The 23,098-nt window shown below is 38.0% G+C and overlaps 1 protein-coding gene across 4 annotated transcripts in view; it reads right to left on the reverse strand.

Annotated features, from left to right (window-relative positions):
- Window positions 1-11,948: 11,948 nt before the first annotated feature.
- ECPAS (Ecm29 proteasome adaptor and scaffold) overlaps window positions 11,949-23,098 on the reverse strand; it is a 122,961-nt gene continuing 111,811 nt past the window's right edge. For all 4 annotated transcript variants that reach the window (XM_019033872.4, XM_063696991.1, XM_031014477.3 and 1 more), the window contains 9 exons: window positions 22,498-22,689; window positions 21,692-21,900; window positions 20,796-20,839; window positions 20,508-20,700; window positions 19,101-19,239; window positions 16,591-16,696; window positions 16,308-16,396; window positions 13,648-13,719; window positions 11,949-12,232 (listed from right to left, as the gene is read on the reverse strand). In XM_019033872.4, the coding sequence (XP_018889417.2) occupies window positions 12,093-12,232; window positions 13,648-13,719; window positions 16,308-16,396; window positions 16,591-16,696; window positions 19,101-19,239; window positions 20,508-20,700; window positions 20,796-20,839; window positions 21,692-21,900; window positions 22,498-22,689 (1,184 nt within the window). In that variant the 3' untranslated portion in view covers window positions 11,949-12,092. The remainder of the gene's footprint in view (window positions 12,233-13,647; window positions 13,720-16,307; window positions 16,397-16,590; window positions 16,697-19,100; window positions 19,240-20,507; window positions 20,701-20,795; window positions 20,840-21,691; window positions 21,901-22,497; window positions 22,690-23,098) is intronic.

Raw genomic sequence — 23,098 nt, forward strand, 5'->3', positions numbered from 1 at the left:
CCTATAATGAATAGTTACTTACGAGTCTTTGTGCAAACATAGATTTCCACTTGTCTTAGGTAAATACACCGGTGTAAAATTTATGGGTCATAGTACAAGTGTATGCTTAACTTCGTATGATATGTCAAACTGTTTCTCAAAGATGCTGTCCTATTTTGCTATCCCATTAGCGATATGAGAATTCCTGTTGCTCCACATCTGTGTGAATGCTTGATTTTGTCACTCTTTCATTTGTCATTTCAATGTGTGATGTCTCATGTTGGCTTTTTTTTTTCAAGGAAATATGATTTACTAATATATTTTAACAAGTAGTGTGTATAGAAAATAACCAGCACGTTTTTGTATCTATAAATTATATTCAAAAATGCCCCAACATGTTCCAAATGTTTTTTTAAAAGTTTTATTGAGATATAATTCATATACCATACGATTTACCCATTTAAAATATACAATCCAATAATTTTAAGTGGATTCAGAGAGTTCTACAACTATCAGCACACAATCAATTTTAGAACATCACCCTTAAAAGAAACTCACACTCATTAGCAGAAATTCTCTATTTTCCCCCAACCCCTTAACCCTAGCAAACTACTAATCTACTCTGTTTCTATAGATTTGCCTATTCTGGACATTTCACATAAATGGAGTCACACAATGTGTGGTCTTTAAAGCTGACTTCTTTCCCTTATCATATGTTTTCAAGATTCATCCAAGTCATAGCATGAATCATTATTTCATTCCTTTACTTGCCAAATAACATCTCGTTGTATGGATATCCATATACAATGAGATATTTGGCAAGTAAAGGAATGAAATAACGATACATGCCAAACATCTCATTGTATAGATATGCCACATTTAATTTTTATCCAGTCATCAGTTGAGCATTTGGGTTGTTCCCAGTTTTTGGTTTTTATAAATAATGTTCCTATGAACATTTATCTATAATTTTTTGTGGGACATATGTTTTCATTTCTCTTGAGTATATGTTACACTTTGTTTAAACATTTGAGAAACTGCAAAACTGTTACCCAAAGCAGCTGTATCATTTTACATTCCCACCAGCAATGCTTGAGGGTTCCAATTTCTCCACTTCCTTATCAATACTTATGTGTCTTCTTTTTATATAGCCATCCTAGACAGTTTATAGTGGCATCTCATTGTGGTTTGCATTTGCAATCCCCGAATGGTTACTGATTTTTAGCAATTTTTATGTATATATTGGCCATTCATATATCTTCTTTGGATAAATGTCTACACAGATCCTTCACCCATTTTAGAAATTAGGTTGTCTTTTTGAGTCATAAGAGTGTTTTTTTTAATATATTCTGAATACAAGTTCCTTATCAGGTATAGAATTTGCAAATATTTTATCCCAATCTGTAGGTTGTCTTTTTACTTTCTTGATAGTTTCCTGTGAAAACACAAAAAGATGTTAATTTCAATGGAATTCAATTTATATATTTTTTTCTTTTGTCACTTGAGCTTCTGGTATCATGTCTAAGAAGTCTTTACCTAACCCAAGGTTAGGAAGATTTACTTCTAGATTTACTTTGAAGAGTTTTACAGTTTTAGCTCTTACGTTTAAGTCTGATCCATTTTGAGTTCATTTTGTGTGCAATGTGAGGAAGAAGTCCAACTTCATTCATTTGCATGTAGCTATCCAGTTGTACCAGCACCATTTGTTGAAAAGACTATTCTTTCCTCATTGAGTGAATTTGACACCCGTGTTGAAAGTCAATTTGCCATAAATGTAAAGGTTTATTTGTGGACTGTCAATTCTATTCCTTTGAATTGTATGTCCAGTCTTATGCCAGCACCACATAGTGTTGATTACCATAGATTTTTAGTAAGTTTTGAAGTCAGGAAAGAGGAGTAATCCACTTTTGTTCTATTTGTTTTTTGTTTTTTTTTTGTGTGTGTGTGAGACAGAGTCTCGATCTGTCGCCCAGGCTGGAGTGCAGTGGCCCCATCTCAGCTCACTGCAACCTCTGCCTCCCAGGTTCAAGCGATTCTCCTGCCTCAGCCTCCCAAGTAGCTGGGACTACAGGTGCGTGCCACCATGCCCAGCTAATTTTTTGTATTTTTAGTAGAGATGGGGTTTCACCGTGTTAGCCAGGATGGTCTCAATCTCCCGACCTCATGATCCGCTCACCTTGGCCTCCCAAGGTGCTGGGATTACAGGCATGAGCCACTGCGCTAGGCCTACTTTTGTTCTTTTTCAAAATATTTTAAGTATTCTGGGTCCTTTGCACTCCACATAAATTTTAGAATTAGTTTGTCTATTGAATCTGTAAATCAACTTGGTCAGTATTGTCATCTTAACAGTATTAACTATTCTGATCATAAGCATGGATGTCTTTCCATTTACTTAGCTCTTCCTTAATTTCTTTCAGCAATATTTTGTAATTTCCCAGAGTGTAATTTTTGCATGTTTCATTAAATTCATTCCTAAAAATTCATTTTGAACAAATAATTTTCTATTGCAAATGAAAGAGTTTTCTTAATTTCATTTACAGGTTGTCCATTGGTACAACATAGAAATAAGTGATATTTGTAATTAACTTATAAATTCAATTATTAATTGATCCTCAACCTTGCTGAACTCATTTATAGTTTCAATAGGTTTTTAGTGAATTCATTAGGATTTTCTATATACAACATAATGTTATCTGAAAATATTGTTATTTTACTTCTTTCCAATCTCGATGCCGTCTGTTCTGTTTACTTGACTAACTTTCCTAGATGGAACTTTCAGCATAATGTTTAAAGGAAGTAGCAAGAGTAAACATCCTTATCTCATTCCTGAGCTTAGAGGGAAAACATTTAGTCTTTCTTCATTAGGTATCATGTAACCCTATTATGTACTATCATGTAGTCTTACAGTGTAAACTATGTGTTTTTTGTAGATCCCCCTTATTAGCTGATGAAGTTCCCTTTTATTCCAAATTGTTGAGTGGGGTGTGTCTGTGTATGTGTGTGTGTGTGTGTGTAAAATGAAGGGGTATTGGATTTTATCAAATGCTTTTTCTGCATCTATTGAGATTATAATATGGTTTTTCTCCTTTATTTTATTGGTATGAAGCATTATATAATTTGATTTTCATGTTAAACCAACCTTGTATTCCTGAGATAAATCCCTCCTGGTCATGATGTATAATCATTTTTCTATGTTGCTTCACTCAGTTTCTAGTATTTTGTTTGCAAGTTTTGTGTCTATACTTGTAAGAGAAATTTCTCTGTAGTTTGTTTTTTCACCTATGTCTTTGTCCAATTTTGGTACTAGGGTAATACTGGTCTCATAGAACAAGTTAGGAAGTACTCCCTCTTCTATTTTTCCGAAGAGTGTTTAAATAATTGATATTCTTTTGATACAGGCATAACTATTATGTACCCATAATTTAAAATTAAAAAATTAAAAATTTTAAAAAGAACTGGCATTCTTTAAAAATGTTTGGTAGAATTCACCATCTGGGCCTGGTCTTTTTGTTGCAGGTAGATTTTTGAGTACTAGCTCAATTTCTTTACTTGCTGCAAGTCTATCCATATTTTCTATTTCTTCTGAGTCAGATTTAATTTTTTGATTTGTAGCTTCCTGGGAATGTGTCAATTTCATCTAAGTTATCTAATTTGTTGCCATACAGTTGCTCATAGTATTCCTTTATATTTTGGTTTATTTTTTAAGATTAGCAAATAGCAGCATCTCTTTCATTCCTGTTTTAGTAATTCAGGGGGTTTTGTTTTTGGTCAGTCTACCTACAGATTTGCTGATCAACAATTTTGTTGATCTTTTCAAAGAACCAACTTTCAGTTTCTTTTTTTTTTTTTCTTTCCTATTCTCAATTTCATAATTTCTGCTCTGATCTTTGTTTCCTCCCTTCAGGTTTAATTTGCTTTTTCTTTTCCAATGCTTTAAGAGAAAGGTTTGGGATAAGTTTTTTGTTTGGTTTGGTTTTTTGAGTCAGGGTCTCACTCTGTCACTGAGACTGGAGTGCAGTGGTCCAATCATGGCTCACCGCAGCCTCGAAATCCTGGGCTCAAGCAATCCTCCTACCTCTGCCTCCCAGGTAGCTGGGACTACAAGTGCATGCTACCATGCCTGGCTAATTTTTAAAAATTTTTCAGAGAGACATGGTCTGGCTACATTGCACAGGCTGGTCTTGAACTGCTGGCTTCCAACAATCCTCCCACCTCAGCCTCCTAAACTTCTGGGATTACAGGCATGAGCCACTGCACCTGGTTTTTATTACTATTATTGTTATTATTATTACTCATAGTCTAGTAAGACGGCTTTTTTTCAGTTATAAATTCCCCTCTAAGCACTGCTTTAGCTGCACTTCATAAGTTTTGGAATTTTGTGTCATTTTCATTCATCTCAAAGTATTTTCTAATTTCCTTGGTGATTTCCTCTTTGTTCCCCTGGTTATTCAGAAGTGTGTACTTAATTTCTACGTTTATAAATTTCTCAGTTTCATTCTTATTAATTTCTATTTTCAATTCATTGTGATTATAGAGTATATTTTCTACGGTTTCAATACTTTCACATTTTGATAGGAATTGCATCGAATCTGTAGATCAACTTGGGAGTTGTGGCTGGTTTTACAGGCTATGGACTGTTAATCCCTGCCCCAAGACACGTGATAACTATATGTCAATGTAAGTTCATCAACTGCAACAAACACACCACTGTGGTACAAGATGTTGATAGTGGGCGAGGTTGTGCATGTGTGAGGAAAGGGAGTATATGGAAATAAACCTCCCTTTTTGAAAGAAATATTCTAAAGGTGTTTTTCATACTTTTCTTCTTCCCTTACATTTTTTATTTCTGGAGAGTAGTTCTCAACAATGTAAACCTTCATTTCAAAACTCTATTTCTAAAATTCCTGAAATGGCCAGAATAATTCAGTGTCAAATTAGAAAGACCATATCAGCAAAGAATAAGCTAGAATCCAATACCTAGGAATCAAAATGAGAGAAAGCAGAAGTTACAAGTGCAAATAAATATACCATATTCCACACTCCATATTTGAAGAACTAACTTTTAAAAACCTGAACTCTCTCATTTTTTGACCAGAGGCAAAATTACCTACCCATATTCTCCTCTTCACTTAAAACTCACATGTATTCCAGGTGCAGTGGCTCATGCCTGTAATCCAACACTTTGGGAGGCCAAGGCAGGTGTGTCACTTGAGCTCAGGAGTTCGAGACCAGCCTGGGCAATGAACATGGTGAAACCCCATGTCTACAAAAAATACAAGAATTAGCTGGGCACAGTGGTGTGTGCCTGTAGTCCCAGCTACTTAGGAGGCTGAAGCGGGAGAATCAATTGAGCCCAGGAGTTTGAGACTGCAGTGAGCCATGATCATGCCACTTTACTCCAACCTGGGCAACAGAGTGAGACCCTGTCTCAAAAACAAAACAAACAAACAAACAAACAAAAGTGGTTCACGCCTTAATCCCAACACTTAGGGAGGCCAAGACAGGTGGATCACCTGAGGTCAGGAGTTCGAGATCAGCCTGGCCAACATGGTGAAACCCCATCTCTACTAAAAATACAAAAAATTAGCTGGGTGTGGTGATGGGCACCTGTAATCCCAGCTACTCGGGAGGCTGAGGCACAAGAATTGCTTGAACCCAGGAGGCGTAGGTTGCAATGAGCTGAGATCACACCGCTGCACTCCAGCCTGGGCAACAGAGCGAGACTCCGCCTCAAAAAAAAAAAATATATATTGTTTTTTTAAGATTTATCTACAACATAATTCAAACAGGCATTACTTTTTAGAGAAGTTTCAGGTTCAAAGCAAGATTGAGAGGAAGGTACAGAGTTCTCATATGCCCCCTACCCTCACACATGCACAACCTTGCCCACTGTCAACATCTTGTACCATAGGGGTAAGTTGGTTGCAACTGATGAACTTACATTGACATACAGTTATCACCTGAAGTTCATAGTTCGCCTTCGGGCTCACTCCTGGTGGTGTACATTCTATAGGTTTGGGCAAATGTACAACGACATATATTCACAACCGTAGTATTATACGGAGTATTTTCACTGCCTTAGAAATCCTCTCTGCTCTATTTATTCACCCTTCCCTTCCCCCAACTCCTGGCAATCACTGATCTTTTTACGGTCTCCACAGCTTTGCCTTTTCCAGAATGTCATATAGTTGGAACCATACAGGATGTAACCTTTTCAGATTGACTTCTTTCACTAATATAAACGTATGTTTTCTCCATGTTTTTAATGGCTTGATAGCTCTTTTTAGCACTGAATAATATTCCATTTTCTGGATGTATCAGTTTATTTTATACTTTACCATTCACCTACTGAAGGACATCTTGGTCGCTTCCAATTTTTGGCAATTATGGATAAAGCTGCTATAAATATCCACGTGCAGATTTTGCATCGACACAAGTTTTCAATTTGCCTGCATAAATACCAATGAGCACAATCCAATGGTAAGGGTACGTTTAACTTTGTATAGCTTTTTAAAAACAACAAATATTCTCAAACTCTATGTCCAGTTGGTGGAGTAACTTCCCAGAAGACTGCCTTGCATATAGAAACCATAAACACTGCATTCAAAACAAAACAAAACAAAAAAAACCCAAACAATTTTCTTAAGGCTCTAGAGTCGGAGTCGGGTAGATTTCGGCGGAGAGCCAAAACATGGAAGGGGCCGGCAGGGGGTGAGTTTTGGGGCTTTGTGGCTTTGTCCTTAGGGTAAAGCACAGTCAGCGTGGCACAGAACGGCGGAAGCTCCCACTGAAAATCACCCTCTCTCCAGCCTGAGGCAGGCAGAGCCCACTACAAAGTAAGGGGAAAATCCTGGATATAAAACAGCAGAGAAGGAGAACCCAAGTTTCTATGTATAACTCTGCCCAAGTCTGTGACTAACCTCTGAACCACTTACGTTCACGGCAGACTGCAAAAAGCTCAGCCAAAAAAAAAAAAAAAAAAAAAAAAAGAACTGAACTGAGATCTGAGCCACCTACCAAAGGGGAGATAGTTGGCAGTTTGAGTTTAACCATGTTCACTGCCTGCTGAAATTGAAAAGCAGCTCTTTGGAGGAACAGTCCAGAGTCTCCACGACATAACATGCACAATGTCTAAGAATGTTGGGATACAGTCCCAAAATACCGGATATACAAAGAACCAGGAAATGATGTTGGAGGCCTGGGGGAGGCAATCAAAAAAGACCAAAGCCAAGATGATCCAGATGTGTAAGTATCAAATAAGAACTCAAAAGCAACTATAATTATGCTTCATGATGTTTTTTAAAATGTGAGAAAGATTAGAAATTGAAAATTTTAAAAAGAACAAATGGAAACTTTAGAATGGAAAATTAAAATATCTGAAATAAAAACTCACTAGATGGGCTTTAATATCAGAATAGACATGGTAGAGTCAATAAATTTAAAGCGAATTTTTAAAAAATGACTAAGACCTGTAGAACAATATCAAAAGATCTAACATATGTTTAACCAGAGTTCCAGAAAGAGGAGAGAGGATGGCACAGGGAAAAAAACATGTGGGTAAATGGCCAAAACAAAAAAAAATCACAATTCAGTAAAATTCACACATTTAGAAATTCAAAAATCGAAGCAAAACTTGAGGATAAATACAAAGAAAAGCACACCTAGGTACATCATAGTCAAAGTGCTGAAATCCAAAAATAGGAAAAATCATGAAAGCAGACAGAAAAAAACTACACACCACATCCAGAGAGCAACAATTTGCTCTGAGAGCCTCAGAAATCATACTGGAAACCCTGAAGGCCAAGAAACACTGGGGCATCTTTACAGTGCTAAAATAAAATAAATACTCAAAAATACTGATGTTCAGAAAAGATCTTGTATTTGAAGACTGTTCTGGAATCAAAAGTAGCGTAAAAGAATTATACATCTAACCACTAATACCCAACATTGGTCTTAGAGTACTCTTTTCAAGAATACCCAAACAAACACAGATGTTCCTATTACCTGTTTTCTCACTGTCCTTTATCTTTTTCATAAAGGTTTTTTCAATACTACTTTTGAATGTAAAAGAAATGTATCATTTTTAAAGGTAAACAAACACTTAAAACTTTGAGAAACTATCGTTTGAAAGGCTGTTTCCAGCTTTTGTAGCATTATAATGTTTCACTTAAAAAAAAAGTTACTCTAGCTCCCTGGCTCCCACCTGTAATCCCAACACTGTGGGAGGCTGAGGCACATGGATCACCTGAGGCCAGGAGTTTGAGACCAGCCTGGCCAATGAGGTGAAACCCCATCTCTACTAAAATGCAAAAATTAGCTGGGTATGTTGGCAGGCGCCTGTAATCCCAGCTACTCAGGAGGCTGAGGCAGGAGAATCCCCTGAACCTGGGAGGCAGAGGTTGCAGTAAGCTAAGATCGCACCATTGCACTCCAGCCTGGATGACACAGTGAGACTTCGCATTAAAAAAAAAAAAAAAAGGTTACTGTAGTAAGCTAATTTGGAACCTGACTGAAAGGAAAAAGAAAAGCATACCAGGAGGGAACGGCATAGGCTTGTTGGCTGCTCCAGAGAATAAGCAAGGTAACTCACTTTCACAGTCTAAATATTAAGATACATGGCTATGAATGTAAAATGTCAGAGGTACAGGCATATCCTATACTGTAAACTGCCAAGCAAATATTTAGCCATCTTCCACAGTCTAAATATTTGCTTGGCAGTTTACAGTATAGGATGTGCCTGTACCTCTGACATTTTACATTCATAGCCATGTATCTTAATCTTGGTCAAAAGAACTGTCTGTTGTTTTTGTATGTTCCTTAGGGGTTACTTTTATGAGAAAATCAAATGTTTCCATGATACCTTTCCTCCAAGCATCTGACAGCAGTTGTTCAGGGAGTCTTCCTTTTGTTTCTGCTTTGTCTTGCAGCTCCTAAACACTTAAGGCAGCAATTTCTACTTACCGGAGTTAGCTCAGAATATGGCAGGCAGTTGGGTTTTTTATTTTTTTTTAAGTATAACTAGTCAATATCTTGGCAGTTGAGCTATTTTCCTGGAGAATTAATAAAAATTAATGCACTACTTCAAAAGAACAGATCATGCAGCTTTTATTTGCCATTTAATATCTTCTTGGGCATGGATGGGATTTTCCTTTCAAATATCTTTCAGACACTTAGCTAGCTGGGACATACTGCAGACGATTCTGTGAAAGTCACATATAAAATACAAAATTCTGTTACATATACATCCATTTAACAATAGTTTGTACATTACAATGAGGCCAATGTCAAAGTAACTCCCTGGACTTAACAAGCAGCATGAATATATTATGGCAGCAGCAGGTAGAAATGCCCCGTGAAGGGCAGACAGTGTGCGCGCAGTGCAGTTGCTACCAGAGCGAAGACCAACAAGGGCACATCTTTTTTCTTTTCTTTGTCTTGTTAGTAAGTACGCAGTAAAAGATGGAAGGGGGAAGCAATGGGAATGCGGTGGCAGTTTTGCTGTGCAGGTAGACTGTATTACAGAGAGGCACATGGAATTATAAATTCAACACAAACTTCATTAAGGAAAACAGCTGCTCTTTATCACCAAAAAGACAATTATATACTACTTTCATGATTCTGATTTCCAACTTGCCACACTCTGGGTATCTCCTTTTCACATATCAGTACATTTAAGACGATACATCTTGTGCACTAATTCCAGGAATAAGGAATTCAGTAGTAGACCCTACCAATCAGTTGCTTGTATGACAGGTAACACTATTTCTAGGGAGAAAAGAATCAAAATCTGTTTGGGGGAGCTCTGGAAAACAAAGGCCGATGATATAAACTTGCGTGAGTCCTTCTGCCATTTGTTCACCAGCGAACATTCCACAATTACAAGCTCTGTTATTAACCCTTTTAAATAAATATAGGTACACATGCACACCAAAGATAAGGGGCATTGTGAGACAATAATTTAGCATTACTAGCTGTGTGAATGATTAGGCTGGTCAAGATGAAGGCATTAAGTGTACAAATTAGAAATGTGCTTAGAAAGCTAATGTACAGGAATTCAATAGCACTAAGCACAAAGGTTTGAGTGCCTCAGCACCATTCTTAGCACCAAGGGAAAATTCCCAATATTAAAAAACAAAAAGCTTAAAAAGCGTAACATTTGACAAGGTGTTAACATTTGATATAGACTAAGAGCGTAATTCTTGCCTTTATAATCCTACTTTCTGAAAACATCCAACCTGCATTGTATTCTTGCCAAGGAAGAATATCCCAGGTACCATAAATGAAAGTCAGAGAGTACTTGGTGGAGGGGGAAATACTGATATGAAAAACACCAAGTCCTAAAAGATGCCATAAGCTTTCTAAAAAACATCCGAAGTTGATTTTTCCCCAAGCAACACCCATTCTCAAATGAAAATCCGAGATAGATTCCTTAAAATTCATGACGCTACTAAAACTGACGTCAATATCAGCAAAGAGGATGTTTTTGTAATAAACACTTAAATTTTTATTTGTAAACTCCCTTTGCAATCAGAAACACATCCCCAGCATATTCAGCCAAGTCTAGGTGCTATCTACGGCAGTGTTGTTTAAACTGTGAGTAGCAACCCCGTCGTGAGTCAGGAAATGAATTTAGAGAGTCTGAAGAGCATTAAATCAGGGGGCCGGGAGCAGACATTAAAGGGTATCACACAGTTATGTATTATTTCATGAAATGTTTTAAAGATTTTGTATTTAGGCATGCACATATATACACACACAAACACACATGTTCTGGGTCGTGATGTAAAAAGTTATTTTTATTATGACTTGCAGTCAAAAAAGTTTGAAATACATTGGTCAATAGAGACCACCAAAAATAATAAACATGGAGTTTCCACGAAAAATAATAAACATGGAGATTCCTGGTGTTAATGTCAATAAGGATGAGTACTGAATGTAAACCAGTCTTCTGCTCTGGAATCCAAGGTAAGCTACAGAGTTCTCAGTTTACCATAAACACTAAGGTTTTACTTGTTTTTCCTCTTACCCTACACTTTCAGGCAGGGGCATGGGCAACAGAAGGAAGGAGGAAAACCCCTAGTGGCAATGATTTACTTGGAGTGGTATCATGTTATTTTGAGAAAAGGCATTTTTTAAAAGAGTAATTCCCAGGTGGCTAATTAAAAGGCTTTCCTTCTCCCCTATAAAGTCATACTGGTAGCATAAAAGTGAACAGAAATTTGTCATTACAGCTTTGACATTATAAATGGTCTAAACCAAGGCAGTCTGCGATTTTGTTTCTGGTTTTGCAAAATATGCAGCCACAGACACAGATAGAATGTGTGATCTTGTCCTAATCTACTTTATCCGCCTGTAAAAGGAAGACGATTGGAATTATCTGAAGGAGACTGAATCTGTCCTCTCCATCTGTAAAGATGCTAAACAATCATTTTCTCCAAATCAACCATCTAAACACATGACAAGACAATGTTTAGCTTCTGACTTTCAGAAACCCAATGATAAGGGTCAGTTTAGTTCTGGCACAAAGACTGTTGTGTGCCACCCTAAATGTACCTCATCTTGGAAGTTTCTTGGGTAAGCCGGGGTTAGCACTGATTTGGCAGATGGCCATAAAAGAAAGTATCCAGGGCCAGACATTAAACACCTGGGTTCTGACTTTGGCACAGGCCTCAGAAAGCCTCTGAGATGACACAGCTTCCTATTTCTTCAGGTGTAAGAGGGAGGTTAAAATAAGTTATTTATAGGGCCCCTTCCTGAAATAACTAATTTGAATGCAGTTCTAAGATTTTTATCCAGCTTGCTCTGCAACTCTGTCTATTAATTCCTTTAATAACAGCTTGAACTCTTCTAGTAACTATTTCTGCCAGTTTCCTTTACAACCACCCCTCAAACATCCAAGGTTCCATTAAGCTCACTCAGCCCAGATACTTTAAAAACATAAAGTAAAATAAAGCTAATAAGGAACAAAATTTAAGGCTTTTTCTTTTTATTTCAGCCAAGGAATGATGCATGCTACAGATTAATCTTTACTCTTTCCCACTTGGTTTTTCAAAGACCACCACCACTTCAACCCCCAATGAACATGGCACTTGTTTGTTTCTTCCCCTTCTAATTTATTCCAGATTTTCAAGTGTTTTCTTCAGTAACGCTGCTTTCTCCTGCAGTTCAGGTCTGCTGTCTGGCTCCATAGTAGCTAAAGACTCAATTAGGAGCACTCTGCATTCAGATGTCAAACATTCCCACTGTTTAGATTCTGCATGAAAAAAAAACAAAAAAAAAACAAAAAACAAAGCAAAAAGAAAAAACCCCAAAGAATCCTTATAGAACAAGCAAGAAAAAAATTAAAAAATATCCTATCCCCCAAATAAATGCAAAGCAACCTCTTGATAACAGATCAGTATATAATTATCATTATATACTGTCAATACGTGTCTCAAAACCTAATTCTTGACAGTAACGTAGAGGCACATCAGGGAGTTTCCTCTCCTTCCCCCAGTATCAGTGGGAGTAAGAGAAATAATTACACTGAAGCATAGTAGGAAGAAGGAATTATCAGGGCAAGGCACTCTGCAGCAAAAAAGTCATTTCAACAACACCATCGCAAGATCATTTCATAAGATACGGTCAGTTAAAAAAAAAAAAAAGAACTTCTAAGAAATGTCGTAATTGCAAGGTCAGATAAATAGATGACACTCCCTTTTCTTCGAGGAAAGCATCTGAGAACTACATGCACACTGAAATTTTTAGAAAATAAGAAAGTATATCAAATCTTAAATCTTGTTTACAAGGTTCTGCCACTTCCTAGCAACGTGGCTTCAAGCAAGTTTAGCTTGCCTTCAGCCTCATTTTCCTCATCTGGACTATATTAGTACCTATCTGGCAAACTGAGAATTCGGTAATACGACTAAGTGCCTAGCTCTTTTATCTCAACAAGGAAAAAAGGGATTGGGAGATGTTTAGTGTTACTCAGTCTAAAAGTTCTGTTTGATGGAGCCCTAAGAGAGATGTTTTAATTGCTAAGCAAAGATAGAGAAGTAGAAAGAGCAAATACACAAGGTTGCAGGAAAAACGTTTCCATCTTCTACATTCTTAATCCGTGAAAACAATTTGAGAGAGAGAGAGAAAAAAGAAGAGGGTCCTCCTTCTGAAGTCAGTAACAGATACACCACTGGAGAAAATGCTAACAGCTCCCCCCACCCCGCCCACTCATAGACCATTAGAAGAAAAAGAGGTTAGGGGAGAAGAAATAGGATTAAGAAAATCGCTACTATCAGATTTGATGACTCAGGTAGATAACTGTTAAAAATGTTTTTCCAACTCCACTTTTCAGTGTGTCGTTCTGCTTATTTACATGTACACATGCCACTGTCAACCAATTCCTGTAATTAACCAAGATTAAATCAGGATTCACGATGAAAACAAAAACTTTATTACTTTAAGACACCTATAGCTTAATAATATATTAAAAATATATAAAAGTGTATCAAATTTAAATATTTAGTAAAATTTAATAGTTTTGGCTTTGTCCATTCTTCTTGCATGTGCATACATACTGATTTGTATTTCAGAGTATATGCTTAAGAGTATAAGCAAAAACGAAACAAAAAATTTCTAAAACATATGCCACATGGCTTTGTGGTCCCCCAGTCAGAACTAACAACAACTTACCTTCAAGTTTTTTAAGCAGCAATTCTATCACAGATAAAGCTTCTGTTCTCACAGATGAGTAGGTCTTATTTTCTAAAAAGAAATATCATACAGTTCATATGGCCTGCCTGAAAAATACAACCTCCAAGATTAAATTTGTGTTGCTGAAAGAAAGATGTCCAGAAATTACAACTCTAGGGAAGGGTACATCTGATTTTTTTTTTTTAAAGAAAGCTTCCCTTTGCTAAATATCAAATACTTGAAATGTGTGCTAATGTCCACAGTCTTTACTTTGGAAAAACAAAAACCTGTCAGCCAAGTATACCAATCACCACAACAAATGGCAATATTTAAATGATCCATTTTAGAAGTGGGAGATGAAAAAACTATCTCAAACACAAAATCATCTTCGTATCACGGATAAGAACGATCCTTAGGTCTACATGACCCTCCTCATTTTACCAAAGAACATTATACGACCCAGTGTTTAAGCCGATCAGGGACACCTGGAACCCAGCAAAGAGAGGTCTGTTGGCTGCCTGTTCTTTATCCATAAAAGGATGCTGCTGCCAACAACTGCGAATGAAACATGCTTCCTTGGCATCCACTCTTTGACATGGCGTCTGGTTCATGGTGAAATTGTCTACCAAAAAAATCAACACACAACCAAGCCCAAAGCAGGGTAGGCATGAGATGGGCCTTATCATCTTGTTATGCTACAAAGTACAAAAGTGCTACAAAGAGTGACGGTGACCTGTCAAAAGGACACAGGAGGCAGCTTGAAAGGGCTTCCACTGGCCAAATCTGGGACAACTGGAATAACGAATTAGATTTAAAAAATTAAATTATAAACCATTTGAAGGGGGAAAGATTCCATGAATCAATGCCAGTAACAGATAAATAAAAACATGGGCAGAAGAGAAGAATCTTGCTTACAACAGAATTCCAACTATCAAATGGTGAATGTGGACAAAGTGCTAGAGTTGCAAAATCATCTTAGTAAAAATTGGTTCAGGGAAGAATCATCAATGCATGCTAAATATAGAGAAGAAATTTTAAAGAAGAGAAACAAATTACTTGAATGATCTTAAGATCTGTTCCCACAGGCTACTTATTAGACACAAAAAGAAAACACAGTAACTATCCAGTAGAGAAAAACTGATAGTACCTTGACCAGGTAATCAAAATTAACATCACAAATGATGACAGATGGACACTGTGTGCCTCTTAATGTGAGGACACATCACTTATGTATGTATCCCAACTGGGAATTCACAACCTGGATATAATCATGAGAAAACATCAAACACCAAATGAGAAACATTCTGTTTTTTCAAAAAGGGAAGTCGGGGGGACTTTATTCTTCAAAATTGTCAATGTCCTAAGACAAAGAAAGGCTGACAAAATATTCCAGATTGAAGGAGACTAAAAATATATGACAATAAAATTCAATAAATAATCCTGGAGGCCAAGGTGGGCAGATCACTTGAGGTCAGGAGTTCAAGACCAGCCTAGCCAACATGGTGAGACCCCGTCTCTACTAAAAATACAAAAATTAGCCAGGCATGATGGCACACACCTGTAATTCCAGTTACTTGGGAAACTGAGGCAGGAGAATCACTTAAACCCAGAAGGCGGAGTTGCAGTGAGCCAAGATCACGCCACTGCACTCCAGCCTGGGTGACAGAGCAAGACCCTGTCTCAAAAATAATAATAACCATTATCATCATCATCATCATCATCATCATCATCATCATCATCATCATCATCCTGGACTGGATTCCCTAATGGAGGGGAGGGGGAAAAAATCCTATAAAGAACATTACTGGCTGGGTGTGGTGGCCCACACCTATAACTCCAGTACTTTGGGAGGCCAAGGCAGGTGGACTGCTTGAGCTCAGGAGTTTTGAGACCAGCCTGGCCAACTTCGTGAAGCCCTGTCTCTACAAAAATACAAAAATTAGCTGGGCGTGACAGTGCACACTTGTAATCCCAGCTACTTGGGAGACTGAGGCAGGAGGACTGCTTGAACCTGGAAGGTAGAGGTTGCAATGAGCTGAGATCGCACCACTGCACTCCAACCTGAGTGACAGAGCAAGACTCCAACTCAAAAAAAATAAAAATAAAAATAAAGAACATTACCGAATCAACTGAACAAACTAGAATATGAACGATAAACATTTGATTTAAAAAACTGCATCCATGTTTACTACCTAAAGTTGACAACTGTACCGTGGCACACTAAATAATTGAGGAACAAGGGGGCCTGAAGTAAGCAACATACTTTCAAATGGTTCAGGAGAAAAACACGTATACAGAAGTCCAAATGACAAAGCAAATGGCACAAAATGTTAAATGATTCTGCATAAAGTGTATACATATTGCAGAGTATTACATTTACTGTCGTTGCAACCATTCTGTAAGTTTGAAATTACTTTCAAGTAACAATTTTGTAAAAATACTTGTCACGAAGGTTTTTCTAAACTAGATGCTAAAATCCTGTTATAGTTCCAGATTTAAATATTCCAGTTAAGGGGTACACATGGAGTATATAATAAGTAGCAGAGTCCAGTAGCTATTTCAGAAATTTAGTTCCTAAGACAAAGTAGGAAATATTTGAAGCTCAGCTCCTTAACTTTAAAATTAGGACTCCCTCATCAGTTTTAGTTTACTACACTCACCTAAAGAATATGTGATTGATTTACAAGTTTCAAGCAGAATTTCAGCCAAAGCCTCAGGATCGGCATGTTCTTCTTCCAAAAGCATTAACCTATACAAATCAGAAAGCAAGGTACAAATGCCAATTATTAAGAAACAGTCTAAAACTTTCCTGTCACAATTTCTATCTGTATGTATCACTGTCACTTTAGCTACCAGTTTTTAAATGTATAAAAATTCCATTGATTATACATAAAATGCTGTGGGGAGGAACAAAATAAAAAACTGAGCCACGAAGCAATTTACCCCTGAAAAAAGGCATTCATTGACTGCAGGACTCCTAGCTGCACTTTCCACGTGCTGAGTTTTAGCCGTTCACACATCAATTTGCACAGCTCCTGACGATAACAACCTGGGAAAAAAAGACAAGGTGGGACAGAGCAGGAGACAGTATAAAAGAGCAAGAGATGGAATAAATGAGGGACAGGCAGAGAGAGCAAGAGAAAGGCAGAGGGAAAGAGAAAGAGAGAAGGTGGGGAGGATAAGAGAGAGAAAAGCAGGAAAAAGAGAAATAAAACAATAAATACTTTTAATTAAAGCCATTGAAATTTCCCCAAAAACTTCAGCATGACTTTGTACTCAATCCCCAAACAAATTTCCTTGATCAGAAACTGCCCCCACAAAGGTGCAATATAATTGTTCACAAATATTCACTTTCAAGGCATATGGTTCTCCATGGAACTGAGAAAGCACTTTAACCACACTCCCTTTGCCCCTCAAAACTCCCTGAATGACAGCCACAGAAAGAACTCTGGAGGCCAGAAGCTCCTCTCTAGATGCTCACAAGCTTCTGCAAATTGCAGGTTTACCAAGAGTCAACAGTGCTTTATTATAAACCTGTTATGCCAACTGCAACTGTAATTATAACTATATAATTAATATTATGCCAACTGATGAATCAGCAGAAAACTCAACAACGAAGTTATTTTTAATTACTGTAGGATTTAGTAGGGCTCAAACAAATGTAAAAATGGGGGGAGGCAATAAAAAATCTAGAATTCTGCACTAGGATTGTCTCATAAGAGCTTGAAATTTCTTTCTCTGTTTTAAAGAAACAAAACCCAGAAACTGTAGATATATATGAGAAGCCAATGTGTAACAGTTAAGTTCCTAAAGAAAAGGCCTTGGTTCTCAATAAATGCACATTTCTATTAACAACCTTCTATGTCTTATATTAAAATAAACTGCTTTATGTTTGTATCATCTTTCTCATATAATTCCCTACTTTAGCTTTCTCTACCTACCAAGGAAAAGTTAATACTCTTTATGGCATCATATTAGTGGACTTCCATGGCAGTCTATAACATAATATTAAGAAATAAAACCACCTGCAAATTTGTATCTTCTGGGAAACCCTTCCTATAAACATAGCAAATATATAAGTTCACACAAAGGATGACAGGGCTCAAAGAGAACCGATTCTAGACATATCCAATCACAAATAATCAACAGTACTTTTTATAACATTCAATAATATTGTCGCTGGGCATGGAGGCTCATACCTATAATCCCAGCACTTTGAGAGGGAGGCCAAAGTGGGAGGATCACTTGAGCCCAGGAGTTTGAGACCAACCTGGGCAACATAGCAAGACCTCACCTCTTCAAAAAAAATTAGCTGGGTGTTGTGGCATGCACTTGTAGACCCAAATACTTGGGAGGCTGAGGCAGGAAGATCACTTGAGCCCAGGAGGTAAAGGCTGCAAGAACTGCACCACTGCACTCCAGCCTGGGCAACAAAGCAAGACCCTGTCTCAAAAAAAAAAAAAAAAAAAAAAACAAAAAAAAACGAATACTAAGATCTTCAGCAGGATGCACTGTAGGACCCAACACAAGGCAAGCTTAAAGGGTAGCATCATCACTTCTTGGCCTTTTGGCTAAGATCAAGTGTAAAGGGTAGTATCATCCCAAGGTTAAGGCCCTGTCAGGGGACTCCAAACTAACTGCAACCTCATCCAATAATAGAGGTTTACTGTTCATTTAATCTTTGGGAAATACATGTCCAGTTCTGAAAATTGTCCAAATAGTAATGAGTTTTTCACTGAAACAGGGATTTCAGTTGCTTACTGAACACTTGGTAACAAGACCATTCATTTCAGGATAGAGACCCTGCTAATAAACTTTGTGCATTCCTCTGAATAGAGCTATGATCATCGAGATCAGTAGAACTCGTCTATCAAACTATCTGCATAAAATGTATCATGGTTATTATAGGTGGAACTGTGCCCCCAAAATTCGTATGTTAAAATACTATCCCCCAGTACCTCAGAATGTGACTGTATTATTATTAAATAGAAGACAGAGCCTTTAAAGAGGTCATATGAGTGGGCCCTAATCCAGTGTGTCTGGTGTCCTTATAGGAAGAGGTGATTAGGGCACAGAAACACCAAAGACCACGTGAAGACACAGGGAGAAGACAGCCATTCCCAAGCCAAGGAGAGAGGTCTCAGGAGAAACTAACCCTGCTGACGCCTTGATCTCGAAATCTCAGACTTCTATCCTCCAGAATTGTGAGAAAATAAATTTCTGCTAAGCCACCCAGTCTGTGATACTTTCTTACAGGAGCCCTAGCTACAGCGGTACAATGACTGGTGAGATCACAGACTCACGTAGACAAAAAACTTCCACTGGATAATTCTCATTATTAATCAATCAGGCTCGATAAGAAACAATAACTATAATTTGTCATACAGAAAATTCTTCACTCTCATTAAGTAACCTCTGGTTACAGCACTTCAAATGCGGTTTCTGGTGCTTACGTTGGGTCTCCGCGTTTCGGGGCCAGGCTTTGCCCAGGCTTTCAAAGGCACCCAGCAGATATTCCAGCTGGAGCTCCTTTTCCTTTTCATTCTCCTCTTCATTTTTGGTTGTCCGGACCCCACTGCTTTCAAGTGAGTTCTAGGATATATCAAAGAAAAGAAAATGTAATATTTTCTTCTTCAAAGTTACAGGTATACTATTAAAGCTATCAGGGTACCAACCAGGGCAGGAGGTATTAACCAAGAGTTAAATGATAAATTCTCTACCGTAAGCTTCCCTATTTACAACAAGAATTTATAACCAGAATACTGTATCTCTAATAAATTTAGGCAATACTTTACAGGCATCTGTAAACAAAAGCTAAAAAATACTGCATATGTAGTCTTTTGAGCATAACATGAAAAGACTTGCCTTAGAATCAGATTTTAAAGATGGAAGAAACTCAGTAATGATCTAAATCCAAACTCTTTCTTGATAGAGAAACAGAGGCTAAGAGAAGCAACTGGTCCAGCTTGCTAGTGATGTAATCAACTTAAAACACAAGTCTCCCAAATCCATATGCTATCACTATGTTTGTAATGGAAATTACTTAAATAGCCTTATTACTGAAAGAAAACAACTGCAATTTAGGAGCAATAAGAAATAAGAATGTTACTTAAAATATTTCATGTTTCACAAATAAACAGGGAAACCACACCCTTTTTTGGGGGGGGGGGGCGGGGACCAGTGCCCAACTTTTAAAAATGAGTATTCCATTTTCCACATGAAACTTGAGTCTTTTTTTGACCCAAATCCTACACTATATGGCAGAGGCAATTCACATGGCACACTGAGCTTCTTGCCTTCACTCTAGGATGGCTGGGGTGGCTTAGCTTATTAGCCAAGGCAAAGCTTATTATGACATAAACTGTTCATTCACTACCAAATCCACTCTCCCCTTCTCCCATGGAGGGCAAATGGACACCCAGAATGAAGACTCAGTCTGCTGCCAGGTGTGGCTAAGTACTGACCAACAGGATGGCTATAAGTCAAAGTGCCATCTAGCGGTGCCCAGGAACTCTCCTCAAGAGAGACATGGCATGCCCACTGTGATCCTTCATCCTTGCTTCATCTCCTCTGCATTCCTGCCTAGAACACAAACACACTGTGGACCATGAGGATGATGACCACACCCTAGAAATGGCAGAGTTCAGAGCTGTAAAGAAATGGAATACCTGAACACTTTGTGATGCTCCCAACGCTTTGTGAGAAACATAGCATTGACTATCTTGTTTAAGGCCATATTTTGGAATTTCTCTGCTACTTGCAGCTAAACTAATCCTAATAATCAGGACATAGGGGAAAACAATTTTTTAACTTTTTCTTTTTAAAGTATAAACCAGAACTGAGGATACAGCTGGTATTACCTTCTTGATGAGAGGTATGACAATGTCAGAAAACTCCTGGAATCTGTCCTCTTTGGTGGCCTTCAAGATATCAGCTGCACAGCTGATTGCTACAATCTTGTATTTGAGATTCTCTTTGCTACATTCCTTCAGAACAGCTTGAAGAATTTCATTTGTGCTGGGTTGATTGGGCACAGACTTTTCCAGCTCTGCACTACAGGGTCCATACAAAAGCATCAGAAGTTAATAAAGGCTGCAGTTTTCGGGTTCAGTTTAAGAAATGGCATCTTCATTGAAAGAATTATTTACCTGCAAGCTGTCACCACACAGGCAATGGCTTTCAATAGCTCCTCCTAAGGGGTTGAAAGATGAGGAAATACTGTTAAGCCCAAACATGTCATTTACACTCTCTACACCATGATTACAATTACCTTAGGAATTTTTGATAACTATGACAACAAAAATTAACAACAGTCACCTTATCTTTAATGCATAATTTTAAGCACATCCACCAAGTTTTACTCCAAACCATGGACGTAGGATAATTATCTTCACCTCCATTTCATAGAAGCCTAAAGAACTGATTTGACCCAGGTCTCACAGAAAACAGTGTCAACCACAGAATTGGAATGATGTCTGACTCCCAGTCCGGTACTACTTCATTCCTGCATGGGCCACTATTGACCTTTACAACATAAAGATCATTAGGTTACCACAATCTCATGTTCCTCACTGAGTGTTCACTGTAAGAATCCTACTAAAGCTCTTGTGTAAAAAAATAACTGTTACTAATTCATAGGTCCCAGAGATGGGCATCTTCAGCCCCAGGTTTAGAGGCAGGCTACCTTGCTACTCTATTTCACATATGCCCAATCCTGATCTTTTTATGCCCAATCCTGATCTGTTCATGAGGTCAACAGGTACAAAATGCTGACAAGTTGGTTTAAGACGTAACTTGGAAGGCTGAATATGGAAAATGTATCTATCTCCAGCATTACTGTCCATTATGCAAGGCCACACGGGTTGCAGTTTGAGAGGAAATACCACAGTTAATCAGGCAAGGTTTACCCAAAGCTTCCACTGTCTAGGAAATCTAGTTCACAAAAATAATCCATTGGAAGTTACACAAAACCAGATTGTTATTATTATGCAAAATGAAAGATGAAGTCAGAATCCCTTTAACTGGGTATGAATGGTTCCTTTACCTTTCCTGCCCACGTTCTTCCAGCCAGGCCTTGCAGCAATGCGGTCAGTATCATTCCGAGATATGGAGGTACTAGAGAGCTAGTCTGTTTTGCAATTGATGCCATGGCAATTGCACCCTGGGCTTTCATTTTCCAGGACTGAGACTGCAAAGCCTTCTGGGTAATAGTAATTAACTCCTGCAGGTATAATCGAATGCCACCAAAGGATCCTAGGAAAGCAAAATTAAAACAACTTTTAAGTGACAAGAAAAATTAACTGATTTTTCTAAACCTGAAAAAAAGTCAGTGACCAACAGTCTAAAAGCAGTGACTCTCAACTGTTAAAACACACCGCTCTCTCAAAGGGAGAGAAAGTGTGTTGGTGTTGTGACTTATTCTCACAATAGTAGAACTTTACGAACTTGGGTGCCCACAGGAACGTAACACACAAATGGGCATCATCCATTAATATGCGACAAGGTGAAAAACACATTTAGAAAACTACTCTAAAATACTCTAAGGCCACATAAAATCACACTCTTAATTAAAAATGTAAAGCTCTCCTTGCTCACAGGGTTTATATTCTCTCATGTGGGCAGTGATGAATGAGTAGACAAAAATCCTGAGTGCCAACCTTGAGAACTCAGCAATTTGGATGGGTTCAAAACTAAATGGGATGAGCAATTTGGATGGGTTTAAAACTAAATGGGATGCATATTAAGGTCCTGGGAAAGTAACTTCAGAGGAGTTTATGAATAACGAATGCAATTAAAAAATTCTAGCTGTGATTCCTAAGAAGCAGGTTTAACTCAGGCCACACTACTAACCAGGTACGTTTTCCTGCCACACTTCAGTCCATAAATTACATTCTTCTTTTTCGGATTTCTCCTCATCAGCAATTTCATGCATGCCTAAAAATGCCAGAGGCAGGACTTCTTTTGCATGATTCTTTAATACATCAGGGCTGTATCGTCCAATAGCATGAATAGTCAAAGCACAAGAGGTCTTGTATATAGGTTCTGAAAAGGAGAAACCAAAATCTTTATGATATTTATTGTTTTTAAGGGTAACTGATCTAAACAGGCTATTGTTCAACTCATATAATAGCAAAACAAACAGGTAAAATCAATTAGAAATGTTTCTAGCAGGCTGGGTTGTGGTGGCTTACACCTGTAATCCCAGCACTTTGAGAGGCCAAGGTGAGCAGATAGCTTGAGCTCGGGAGTTTAAGACCAGCCTGGGCAACATGGCGAAACCCCACCTATACAAAAAATACAAAAATTAACCAGGCGTGGTGGCACGTGCCTGTATTTCCAGCTACTCAGGAGGCTGAGACACAAGAATCGCTTGAGCCCAGGAGGCTGAGGTTGCAGTTAGCTGAGATAGCACCACTGCACTCCAACCTCAGTGACAAAGCCAGACACCATC

This window comes from Gorilla gorilla, chromosome 13 (assembly GCF_029281585.2).
Source record: "Gorilla gorilla gorilla isolate KB3781 chromosome 13, NHGRI_mGorGor1-v2.1_pri, whole genome shotgun sequence".
Taxonomy (NCBI): Eukaryota; Metazoa; Chordata; class Mammalia; order Primates; family Hominidae; genus Gorilla; species Gorilla gorilla.